Source organism: Indicator indicator, chromosome 8 (genome assembly GCF_027791375.1).
Source record: "Indicator indicator isolate 239-I01 chromosome 8, UM_Iind_1.1, whole genome shotgun sequence".
Taxonomy (NCBI): domain Eukaryota; kingdom Metazoa; phylum Chordata; class Aves; order Piciformes; family Indicatoridae; genus Indicator; species Indicator indicator.
The window spans coordinates 5,453,561-5,467,012 of record NC_072017.1 but is presented as its reverse complement, the minus strand read 5'-3'; the positions used below and the strand labels follow the sequence as shown (position 1 = coordinate 5,467,012).

Genomic DNA, 13,452 nt, shown 5'->3' with positions numbered 1-13,452 from the left:
ATCAGGCCTGGAGCTGATTTCCTTTCAAATGGTTTCTAACAACAGGAAACATTTATGGAACTTCTTTGGCAAACGTTTTTAGGTTAATTTGACACAAACGTCTATAAACATCTTGACTCAAAATCTTTCTCAAAGAAGGTGAATTAACACCATTAAGATACTATTTCTTTTTTTTTTCAGCACTTGTTGAAATCAAAGGCTTGTTATCAACTGTATTTAAAATACACTAACACTGAAAAACCTTCATGGATGCTAATGGTCTGTCAATGTAAAGTATGTTCAGCAATCTGACCATTGCCTTCCCAGTGTACGACCAGTATTGATTCAAATTCATTGTAAAATAAGCAAGCTGGCAAGATACAAGGTAAATTCCAATCTGTTTACAAAGGCTAAGCAAATACTTGTTAAAAAATTTGGAGATGGTGTGTTACAGTATAGTTGCACAGTGCTTATGTCTACTGAATACACAAATCCAAACTTTATGGAACAAGACCATCATAGATCTTTCAATCTCTGATAACGGGGCCACGGTCGCAGCTCCCAGGAAAGATCTTAGCAGCCTGTCTCACAAAAGTTACAAACAAAGCCTAAAGCTCCAGTTGTGTTCTTTCACCATTCCTCAGGCCTTTGTTTTGTGGTGTCATAAGCTCTTATTACTTCAGACTGGGAAACGATTCCGTTTTCATCTTGAGAGAAGGCGTAGCCATCTGCAGACAGGGAAAAGAGAAACCAATTAAGTTTTAATCAGATCTTTTGGTTAAAGCTTTAATAAAAACAACTTAACAAAGGTCAGTAGAGGGTAATTAATCTATTTCAGTAATTAGTAGGTAGAAAACCCATGCTGCTGCTTAGGTAATTTTGCAATTACAAAACAGCAGAACTCTATGCAGCATCTTAGCAGGAAGAGAACTCTACCAACAGGCAAAGAACATGGCCTGCTGTGTTTAGGATACTGCATCTCTACTATAAACAAATGCACTCGAAGGTAGAATCATAGAATGATCTGGGCTGGAAGGGACCTCCAAAGGTCATCTAGTCCAACCTCCCTGCAGTCAGCAGGGATATCCTCAACTAGATCAGGTTGCCCAGAACCCTGTCGAGCCTCACCTTGAATATCTCCAGGGAAAGGGCCTCAACCACCTCCCTGGGCAACCTGTTCCAGTGTTCCACCACCCTCATAATAAAGAACTTGTTCCTAACACCCACTCTAGAACTTTAGTTCTATATTATTAATGGATATTGGGTTTTATTTGCCAGTGAACACTCACGAAGTAAGTTTTGCTGCAGCGAGTCGGAGCGATACAAATTCACGTGGTTCTTCTTAAAAACATTCTTCAGCAGCTGGGCTCTTTCACTTAAGCTAGAAAGGAAGTGCATATGTGTGAAAAATACTTACTTACTTATCACAGGATCCTGTGATATCTTATCTTTGAGTCTGTTAAATGGGAATTAAGTTTTAAACGAAGAATGTCCAATTGCCTTTTTCATTTTTCAGTTGTACCCAAACTAATTATTAAGATAATGATTACAACAATGTGCAAGGACAGATTAAGAAGTCCAGATACCTGGTCATGTTTTTACTCATTGCAGTACAGGCAAAATTATCTGTCTGAAGCACTGCTGTGTGCTAACAATACAAATAAATGAGTAATATTCTGAACATTGGAGTGTGACTTCTTAGGAAGTCACTTAGGAAGACTTACATAGGAACATGTAAAGGGAAGGCATTGGCTTCCTTGACACAATATGGCCTGATCCATGCCAGGCTGAATTACAGTGCTCATCCTCTACTGACACAGTACCCCAAAAGGATGGGATAAAAAAACGGAGGAAAAGCCACAGGTCATCAGCTGTGTGTATGGAAACACACTGCTTCCATCAGAAGTGTTCTAGCAAGATGTGTTCCTCATGAAACTCTAGAAGGTGTTTTTCTGCAGATTATACCCAAGTAATAGATTATGTTTACTCCTAGAGGTTGGTCACTTCAGCCCATCTCCTTCCTTCTCAGTGGTCCTGATTGTTGTGTTATGTGTCCCTTGTGCTTTCATGTGATCCAAGTGGCTCTCCATTCAGCCCAACCAGAAAACAGGAGTATTAAGCACCTTTGACACCACGACTCAAGCATCTGAATGCTGTAAAGTGTAGTGGATGAAGTAGTGATTGTGTCAGGTTTACTTACCATGCATCTTTCTTACATTTAAAGTTCTCTCAGATAGGATCCTACATTACTAAATAAATCACAGACTCATAGAATGGTTTGGATTGGAAGGGACCTGCAGAGGTCATGCAGTCCAACCCCCCCCAGCAGTATGCAGGGACATCCCCAAGCAGATTAAGTTGCTCAGAGTCCCATCAAGCCTGACCTTAGCTCAGAAAGCTTTCAGAATCTGACAATTTTGATAACATTAAAGATGTGCAAGGGCCTATATGAAAAAACACACAAATGCTTCAGTTTCCCCTAAATTTGATAATCACTGTGAATCAGAGCTTGTGTTTCAGAGAAACCCCAACCTAACATTCAAGCATTTGCAGTGCTGAAAATTCCAGTCCCTCCCCATGTGAACTGGACTAAAAATGAGTTCATTTAAAAGGGAAAAAAAAAAGGGAGGGGGGGAAAAGGATCTCATTGTTATTCTTGGTACATAGTGATTTGGTTTTGATATAGTTTTGCTAGAGTATCAAAGTTGTCTAAAGGTCTTGAGAAGGGTAACAGATTTTTGATCAGCCAAATTACTTTTTAATATTATTGTTCATTAGGGGAACAGATTTACCTTCTGAGGCTACTGACCAGACTAAGTAGTGCAAGGACTGGAACTAGATCAGTTCCTTTACTAGGTTAGAGTTTAAACCATTAAATCAGCAGTACTCTTTCTTTCCTCAGTGAGCACATACTTCTCAGATATGAAGTTGAACCACTGTCTTAAACTGGAGAGACTTTTCTTGTTCCCCTCCAGTCTGGTGGCTAAAGCACAGGCCAGGAAGTAAGAGCTTGGTTCTTCTGTGTTGGAAGAGGGACATAAACTTATTACTCCCACATCCATACAGGAATCTACAGGGTAAGGGGACAGGCAGGGGAAACTGCCTCTGTGGCCATGCTCTGAACGAAAAGATGGGATGAGACTTCCTTGGAAAAGAGGAATTAGGTACCAGTTCCAGGAAAGTAGTCAGCATGAATGAGACTTCCTTGTAAAACAGGAGTTAGGCAGGCACCAGTTCCAGGAAAGTAGTCAGCATCTGCTGACTGAACCAAGAATGGCCAAGTCAAGAGCACTGAGAGACACTTGTGTTTTCATAAGCGTAAGACATTTTTTTTTAATTTTTTTGTTATTAATTTTTTTTTCAACCTAATTGCTCCTCTTGGCTCTGTAGAAGCCTTGTTCTTTAGTTTAGAGCTACAAACTACTGAAGTGATGAGATGAATAAAAAATGGGGGACTGAGGTTTAAACCAGAAGGACACAAAGTCATCTTCATGTAAGATGGGAGGTCAAAGAGGTGGAAGACCACGCAAATGCTTAAAAATGGTTATCAGCTGGATCCTCTTTGCAATACATCTGAGAAATCCTTCTTAATGTGAGTTGAAATCAACAAATTGCTAGGAAATTTTTTTTGCTTGTTTTTGTACAGGTGTTACTTTCTATTAAAAAAATTATTTTATTAAAATCATAGCAGGCCTGTTCTAGCATTATTGGTACCATCACTACTCTCTGCCTGTGTCCTAGCAGGAAATATGCAGATTGCCTAAATGCTAAGGACTGAAACTAATGCCCCAAAAGTTTTACAGGCACATGAAGCATTCACATTTCTTAGTTTATGTATAATGAGGTTTCCACTGCACAGATCTGATTGCTGCTACAGAAATACAAATAAAGTAGGAAATACATTTGGGAGAAGTGCTCCCAGCTATTCAGGTATTAAATTCTACTCTATTTCTAGACTTGAAGAAATACTGCATGCTCTTTATTATGAATCATGCTTTTGCCATTCAAAAGCATATTTAAAATTCTCCAAGTGAAGTCAAGAAGAGATGGATTCATAATTAACCCATGATAAATTGTAGCAACTAAATGCCAATATGGCAAGCAGAATGCCAACTATTTTTGAACATAAAATGTATACATTTACAGGCAAATCATCTCCTTTACACACACACAAAAATGACTATATTGTGTATTTCTGACAAATTACTTAGCTGATCTAAAAATAATTTCCAAGTGGACAGAGTGAAAAACCACTATGAAGCAGCACAGACAGGATAAATCTCTAGAGATGCATCCAAAAGTTGGGGCTGTTACTCATGTTAGTGTTAGTCTGTGTAGAATCCAACCTAGTAAAAATATTTTTGTAGTAAGTATTGATACTGTTGGTTTTGCTTAAGCTTTATGTCTCAGAAAACCTGGGTTTGGAGCATGGTTTATATACAAAACTGTATCCTTTTAGCTCAGTCATTTCAATTTGAAGCACAAATAGCTTTGTGGCATTTCAGTTACAATGGCTCTAATGATAGAAATCATACATTTTATGGTACAAATTTGTTAATCCACTGAAGCTGCTCTATTATTTATGCTATCAAAGCACTCTCAAGTCAATACATGAAACTTACTTTCTACTGGAAAGTGACCAAGCAAAATTCTCACCTTCTTACTCAAGAGCTATTCTTACCTAACTGATAGATATATGTGATAAAACACATTTCAATGTCTTGCCTACAGAAGAACAGAATAAAAGTACTTTGTGACAGCTTTGGGGGAAAAAAAATGATTACACATCCTTACAGATGGAAGCTGTCTCAAGATCATCAGACCTTGTCCTTGTGGGGGACTTTAACCTACCAGACATCTGCTGGGAACTTAATTCAGCAGAGAGGAGACAGTCCAGAAGGTTCCTAGAGTGCATGGATGACAACCTCCTGATGCAGCTCTTAGGTGAACCTACCAGGGGCAAGGCTCTGCTTGATCTGCTGTTCTCAAATAGAGAAGGGCTGGTGGGAGATGTGATGGTTGGAGGCTGTCTAGGGTGCAGCGACCATGAGATAGTGGAGTTTTCAATATGCAGGGAGATAGGGAGGAGCAGTAACAGAACCCTCACTTTGGACTTTCGGAGGGCAAACTTCAGCTTGTTCAGGCAACTTATTCAGAAAGTTCCCTGGGTAACAGCCCTTAAGAACAAAGGGGTCCAGGATGTTTGGACCTACTTCCAACAGGAGCTCCTAAAGGCACAGGGACTGGCAGTTCCCACATGCCATAAGACGAGCCGGCGGGGAAGACGACCAGCCTGGATGAGCAAGCAGCTCCTGAAGGAATTAAGGGAAAAAAAGAGGGTTTGTCGCCTTTGGAAAGGGGGGAGGCAACTAGTGATATGTTTAAGGATGTTGTTAGATCATGTAGAAGAAAAATTAGAGAGGCAAAAGCACAGCTAGAAATTAAACTGGCCACTTCCGTGAAGGACAACAAAAAGCATTTTTATGAATATATTAATGCTAAAAAGAGGGGCAAGAGGAGCCTCCACTCTTTATTGGACGTGGAGGGTAACATTGTAACTAAGGATGAGGAGAAGGCTGAGATTCTAAATACCTTCTTTGCCTCCATTTTCAACAGTAAGGCAGGAGGACTTCAGGATAACTGGCCTCCTGAGCTGGTTGATGGGGTCAAGGAGCAGTGTTGTACTCCTGAAATCCATGTGGAATTAGTTCGAGACTTGTTGAGTCACTTGGATATTCACAAGTCCATGGGACCTGATGGGATTCATCCTAGGGTGCTGAAAGAGCTGGCAGATGAGCTGGCCAAGCCTCTCTCCATCATTTTCCACCAGTCCTGGCTCACTGGAGAGGTCCCAGAAGACTGGAAACTGGCCAATGTGACGCCCATCCACAAGAAGGGATGGACAGAAGAACCTGGGAACTACAGGCCTGTCAGCCTGACCTCAGTGCCAGGGAAAATCATGGAGCAGATTGTCTTGAGGGCAATCACTGCATACCTGAAGGATGGCCAAGGAATCAGGCCCAGCCAACATGGATTTAGGAAGCGCAGGTCCTGCCTCACCAACCTGATCTCCTTCTATGATCAGGTGACCAGCCTGGTGGACGTGGGAAAGGCTGTGGATGTAGTCTACCTGGACTTCAGCAAGGCCTTTGACACTGTCCCCCACAGCAAACTCCTGGCCAAGCTGTCAGCCTGTGGCTTGGACAGCAGCACTCTGCACTGGGTTAGGAACTGGCTGGAGGGCCGAGCCCAGAGAGTGGTGGTGAATGGTGACACTGCCAGCTGGCAGCCTGTCACTAGTGGTGTCCCCCAGGGATCAGTGCTGGGCCCCATCCTGTTCAATATCTTTATTGATGATCTGGATGAGGGGATTGAGTCCATCATCAGTAAATTTGCAGATGACACCAAGCTGGGAGCAGGTGTTGATCTGTTAGAAGGTAGAAGGGCTCTGCAGAGGGACCTTGCCAGGCTGGACAGATGGGCAGAGTCCAACAGGATGGCATTCAACAAATCCAAGTGCCAGGTGCTGCACTTTGGCCACAACAACCCCATGCAGAGCTACAGGCTGGGGTCAGAGTGGCTGGAGAGCAGCCAGGTGGAAAGGGACCTGGGGGTGCTGGTTGACAGCAGCTGAACATGAGCCAGCAGTGTGCCCAGGTGGCCAAGAGAGCCAATGGCATCCTGGCCTGCATCAGGAATAGTGTGGCCAGCAGGAGCAGGGAGGTCATTGTACCCCTGTACACAGCACTGGTTAGGCCACACCTTGAGTACTGTGTCCAGTTCTGGGCCCCTCAGTTTAGGAAAGATGTTGAATTGCTGGAGCATGTCCAGAGAAGGGCAACGAGGCTGGGGAGAGGCCTTGAGCACAGCCCTACAAGGAGAGGCTGAGGGAGCTGGGACTGTTTAGCCTGGAGAAGAGAAGGCTCAGGGGAGACCTCATTGCTGTCTACAACTACCTGAAGGGAGGTTGTAGCCAGGAGGGGTTTGGTCTCTTCTCCCAGGCAACCAGCACCAGAACAAGAGGACACAGTCTCAAGCTGCACCAGGGGAGGTTTAGGCTGGAGGTGAGGAGAAAGTTCTTCACAGAGAGAGTGGTTGGCCATTGGAATGTGCTGCCCAGGGAGGTGGTGGAGTCACCATCCCTGGAGGTGTTCAAGAGGGGATTGGACGTGGCACTTGGTGCCATGGTTTAGATAGGCATGAGGTGTAGGGTGACAGGTTGGACTCGATGATCCTTGAGGTCTCTTCCAACCTTCTTGATTCTATTCTATTCTATTCTATTCTTACACACACTCAAACAGCAACATATGGTAGAATGGCTTAGTTTAGAAGAGACCTTAGAGATCACCTACCCCAACCTCCTGGCCATGGGCAGGGACATCTCTCAACTAGACTCAGATGCTCAAGGCCTCATCCAACCTGGCCTTGAACACCCCCAGGGAGGAAGGAGGCATCCCTGGACAGCCTGTTCCAGAGTCTCACCACCATCATGCTGAAGAACTTCCTAAGACCCAGTCTAAACCCACCCTATCTCAGCTTAAAACTGTTTCCCCATTGCTAGACACTCTTATGAGAAGTCCCTCTGCAGCCTTCCTGTAGGATCCTTTCAGGTACTGGAAGACAGCACCAAGGTCCCCCCAGGACCTTCATCTTAGGTTATTTTGGCGTGTCATGAGAACATGCCTTCCTCTGCTATGACATAAAAAGGCACTTCCAGGAGGTATGCACACTAGAAAAATATTGTTTGGTGCTAAAGAACACAGAGCAAATGTTTCAAAAACTATTACTCTTGCATGAAAAGCACTGCAGCTGAAGACAAAGAGTCTCACGTACATATTTAAAACAGACATAGAGGACACTCTTTACCAATTTAACTACTTTGCACTGGTATCTAATTAATTCAGGCTTCTACAACTCAGGAGACTCAAAAATGTTTAAAATAATTCAATCAAATTTCTGAAGAAGCAAGTGAATCAGCTCATCAGATCATTTCTTTAACAAAGAAGACTTTCTCCTTAAAGGGTGAGGTTTTAGTTACATTACCTGTTTGGAGATACAATTTAAAAAGAAATCATGGAGGGAATAAATCTTTAAGAGATATTGAGATGTCTAACATCCATTGACCTGCATGTTAAGTTGTATACTTCAAAGAACACAGGTCTAAAAATAACTTTGTGGGGAAGGAATGGATCTAAGAAAGGCATTCTAGCAGGTAACTGAAGCACCTTCATGAAGACCCCTGAATTCTGGGATTAAAAGTTAATTATAGAGCTAGTGGTGAAAACACCAAATTCCTCTTACCTAACTAAGAAGGGGCATGCAAGACATCCTGTAAGATGAAGGAAGAGCATACTGTCTAGACAGCTGAAGTAAAGGTAGCTGAATTTGGGAATACAAGAGAAGTCTTGGGAATTCAAATATGGAATACTAAAAAAAGGTACATTACCTTAATTTCTTTTACCTCCACAAGATGTTCCCCTTTTAGTAGTGTCTAGTGCTAATGTCTGTTTTTTTTTTTTTTTTTCTTCTTTGCAGAAGAGCATACAGCACAGATTGTGTCTGGCTCAAAGCTCAGCACATTGATAGATGATTCGGTTCACTTGGAAGAAGATCTTGCCCTGAAGCTGCCTAAATGAGTGCTGCCACAGGGGAGGCATCCATAAAATAATTTTAGGACATCTTTAAAGGCAAGAGATTCTTGCAAGCACTAGTTGGGTCTTGCAGTGATGAAGGGAAAATATGCCTGATGCAGGAATTGTCATCAACATAGGAGATTTTGGAGTACTTCCAGTATGAAGCTGCTGCCACAAAGACAGCATATAGAGCCTGAAGGGGGGACACTATACAGGTATGTGTTCCTGTGTAGCCCATCACACTAGATTAAGTGTTCCACAGATGGTGGGATGAATTTCTAGTCCTCACAGTACCTCCTCTGATGTTTGTCTATGGTTCTGGGGAAGAAGAACTCCACTAGAGACAAAACATTCTGGTGAAAATGATTTCTAGGAAAGAAAATGAGAAGTAAGAGCAAGCATTCATATGAGCTGGATATTTCACCCATTAGAAATGGTGGTAAACACCTTGGTGTCCAAGGTAATATAGTCACAAACTGGTAAATCCTGGTAAGGTGATACCCACAGAACTGCAGGAGGGATACAGTATGATGGAATGACAAAAGGAACTTAAATATCTTTATGAACAAAAGGTTTCTCCTGAAAATTGAACTTACAATAAAATGAACTGGCTGTTTCTTGTGCTTTTTCTGGTCTCTATCTTGGTAGGGAAAAAGCTTTCTTGGCTAAGCCCTTTGCCATGAAGATACTAAAAACCTAGCAGTTCAAAGGCAAGAAAGGACAGGAAAATCACAGTTTTGAATTTTTTAAGACTTCACAAAACTGATGAAAATGAAGACAAGGAAAGAAAGCTCTATCTCAGCCACATGGCCCCAATGAACTGCAAGGCAGGGAGAGGGAGGCTTTGTCATCTCATACTCCCATTCAACTAGAGCTTGCTACAAGTTCAGCCAGGTTAAAAAGACTTCAGCGTTTCAGAGCACACCTTTACCCTGAGTTCACACATGGAAATTGTCCATTTGTTCAGTTTTATCTTCTCCCTTTTCCAATTACCTGCCTGAGCCATGAAGGAGGATGTAACAGGGGAATTTTTGTGGAGTTTTAAGTTTAACATATACGAGGTAAGAAATGATTTTGTCAGACTTGTTTGCTCTGGACTGGCATTAGATACAAAGCCAGCTTGCTCTATTTAATTTCCTTCAAAACCTAGACAGATTTTCTTCTTTTCCTCTCTGCTACCAAGCAGGATTTAAAAATGAATTTTATTGTTGTCTTCTGCTTAGGCACAATTTATAACTATGCTAGTGAATCATGCAGGTTTAAACTCACTTTGTATTCTTGTTAACAAAGTCAAAAGTGACAGAATTAAAAGAATACCTTAAGTTTGTCCTAAACATAATTACTACAAACACAACACTCAAGTATGAAGAAGGACATCAGTTAAAACCTTTGGTAAAAGCTCTATCTAAGCATATAAAAAAACCATGTAAAATATGCTCAGTAGACCTTTACAGATGCCTGTTGTTTATATGGATTTTGAAAAATAACCTTTTGGCTTTGATAAATGGAGAAGACTGAAAAGATTTAGCTGCCTGTTTGTTTGTTTTGTTTAAAAAGACAACAATCTACAGGTTTTTACAGTACCTCTTGCCATGCACAACTGCCCCAGGATCCTCAGACTTTGCTTCCAACTCCTGAACTTCATCTACCAGTGTCTTAAAAGTAGCTCTCTTCACTCTGTAAGTAATACAAAATACTGCCAGATTTACTCTTCTTGAAAGTAAAAAAGCATGTTGTTGTAACACTGCTAAAAGCATTCAGCTTACAAATCCATTTTCTCAGGAAAAGTAGAAATATTATAAAGCAAGTCCAAATAATGCATTTTGCCAATCATTCTTGCAAGTAAGAAACTGCAAATATTTGTGAAACAGACATTTTGGAAACATTTCAACTAGATAGCAACATTGGCAGTAAAAATTGTCACAAACAAACAAGGTAAAAAATAATTTTATGTAATCACCAAAGCTGATCTTATTTTACTTTTGTTCTGCTGGTAATTAAATCACACATTTAAGAGTCAGTACTTTCCTCCCATAAACCTTGGCATTCTGTACTCACACTTTGTATACTACATCAAGAAGTAAAGCTGTCATAGGAATACATAGAAGTCCCATCCAAAACACTCCAGAGCTGAACATCATAGCTGCCTGCAAGGGTGAAAAAAAAAAACAACACAAAGTGTCACGATGCTATGACAAGAACTAGGTAAAAAAAATCCCCTTAGAAATAGCAATGGTTGAGGGTATCAAAAGCAAATTTCAGTGAATCATTCCAGACTCTCTAACGTGAAATAAAATTTTTCTGCTTTCTAACCCCCCCCCCGAGTCGCTACGGAAATCCAGTAGATAGTAAGCACTAATTCATGGTAAGAAGCTGGTAGAAAGATCTCTCTGCTTAGCATTTTGAGAGAGGGGGGAACTACCCCTCCACAACCCTGCTCTGCACCACTATGCTGATTGCAGACATTTCCATTAAAATCAGATTTCTTGAAAATCCACCTCCCCGCCTCGCACAATCTTTGTCAGCAAGCTGTGAGCACAATTTCTTATTTACAAACAACCAAAGCAGGATATAACGGATCCTGATCCTTGAGATGGATGTTGGACACTGTTAGATTCATTTTGAAATATGTATGCATGAAATATGTGTGCATATTTGAAATATGCACAGCCACTTTATAAGCAAAACTTGGATCATAGTTTTCCTCCAACACAACTCAGCCTACCGCAGTTCCCACACCGCCACTGACTCCTGGTCAACAAACTGCTTAAAAAGGAATACTAAGAAAACAACTAATGACATAACTATGGAACATATTGTTAAATGAAGATCTTACATGTGAACACATGGTGAAATAATTTGCAAACAAGGTCACTGCTTTTAGCTGTGTGTTTGCTCTTTTAGGGACTGCTTTACATTAACACGCAGGAATTTTTTTCTGTTCGTAACAGCTGAACACGCTGAAAACTGTAAAACACCAAAAAACCAACCCAAACATCATAATATATGGACATTCAAGGCGGGGGAAAATCCTTCAGTGCACCCCTGTCATTCATTCAAGCATGTGTATCAGTAATATTAGGGATGCAAGGAGTATGATTAATATTTAATGAAGCACACTGCTGAAATATTGTTTTGCAGTCGGTATTAAAAATACCTTTGTAACGTAATTAGATTGCACAGAGACTGAAAGCAACATTGCAGCACAAAGATACCCTTTCAAACCCTTTGCTTCATTACTTGGAGACCAATTTCATAATGAAACCTCAGTATGCAACAAATAAAACAAGCAAAAACTTTGCCAAGGTTAATTAGCAGACAAATGCAGGTAGCTTGCAGTAGCTGAAGTTTAATTTCTGAATTCCGAACAGGCCAGAATTGCACTTGATGTGCTCATGGGTAAAAACAGGAGTGAATTATTTTCAGCAAACAAATTTTATTCTCATGTAGGTAAAAAAATCTGTTTACCTTGTTTTTGTAGCCACGTTCCTACTGACACCACTAGCGCTAGAACTGAAAATCTGCTAAACTTTCCACAGTTGTGTTAGAAGGGCATAGATACTGCCCTGAAATTCTAGTGACTTCTGCCAACAGCTGTCAGCAAAAGTGTAAACGCTGAGCAGGGAGAGGTTCACAATAAAACAAGTCACATTTTCAATGGAGAAATAAAAAAATGAAAGAAAATTTTGTATCAGCAAGTAGAGAAAATGCGTTAGCACAACCACTTTATAAGCAAAACATGACTTTTGACATACTTGATGAAATACTCATTTCCTAAACTAGCAGCTAATGGGAAATGTCCATCACTACTATATTTTGTAGGATTCTTATAATTTAGTTGCAATTAGAGAGACAGAGTTTCCTAAAAAGAACGAGAAGCAGCAGGAAAAAAGACAAGCTGAAGTAATTACGACCTTGATTTCCTATTAACAGCAACAATTTTTTCTGAAGTTATAAGCCAAGAGCTGTCCTTGCCTTAGCCACCCTGTATTAAATGTTTGCTGGTGAAACAGCAAAAAAGTGATAATGTAGGTCTTAGGATGTTAATTCTGACCATTGTGATGCTAACTATGAATGAAGGAACAACTGGCGCCTACTATTCACTCTACCCAGCCTTTGGCTTTACAAATGAACAACGTGAATTGAGGAAGAAGTTAAAAAAAAAAAAAAAAAAGTTTTTCTGTGTCATATTTGAAAGCCTGTCAGATTTCTTTCTTTTTTTTTCTTTTTCTTTTCCTTTCTTTTTTTTTTCTTTTTCCCCTTTTACAGAGTTAATCCAAACCTAAAAGATTTAAAGCCGACATTCGCATTAAAGACAGAGGGCCTCTTTGTATTTTTTGGACGAAGAGGGGAAAAAATAAAATCCCACAGAGGTATTTCCTTCCTTTCTGTACAAGAAAGCTCCCCCCCTCACTCTGTAGAAAACATTTTTGTCTCTAACTTTTCACATCTCTCTACACATAGGCAGGTCATCTGGGAAATGGCAAACCAATCCTTTGCAGACAATGGCACTAACAGGAGCAGCCTGTTCTGGGGACGGACTCTGGCTGCCTCTGTTCGTGGTTTACAAATTGTTCCTAATGTGAGAGATTTGTGGTCTATGCCAAGTTTCCCCCCACCCCCCCCCCACCCCCTTTAGGCCTTGTGAAACCAAATGGAATCTGCCACAAAAGTGGCTCCCAGGGGAATTCAGAAGTAATCCAAAATGAGAGCTGGGAAGCCTAGTTTATTGTAGGACTTAAAAATCCTGGAGGGAGGATAAATAATTTGTCGTCTGTGGGGCTCATGCTCAATATTAGGACTTTCTAGAGTGAATTAACATTGCTTAAGAAGTGCATTG

At 40.9% G+C, this 13,452-nt stretch overlaps 1 protein-coding gene across 1 annotated transcript in view; it reads right to left on the bottom strand.

Moving 5' to 3' along the window:
• Window positions 1-599: 599 nt before the first annotated feature.
• Window positions 600-13,452, bottom strand: part of ATP8A1 (ATPase phospholipid transporting 8A1) — a 119,747-nt gene continuing 106,894 nt past the window's right edge. Inside the window, exons 33-36 of the mRNA XM_054383297.1 lie at window positions 10,671-10,759; window positions 10,197-10,289; window positions 1,269-1,360; window positions 600-707 (exon numbers count right to left, since the gene is read on the bottom strand). Coding sequence (XP_054239272.1) covers window positions 610-707; window positions 1,269-1,360; window positions 10,197-10,289; window positions 10,671-10,759 — 372 coding nt within the window. The 3' untranslated portion in view covers window positions 600-609. The remainder of the gene's footprint in view (window positions 708-1,268; window positions 1,361-10,196; window positions 10,290-10,670; window positions 10,760-13,452) is intronic.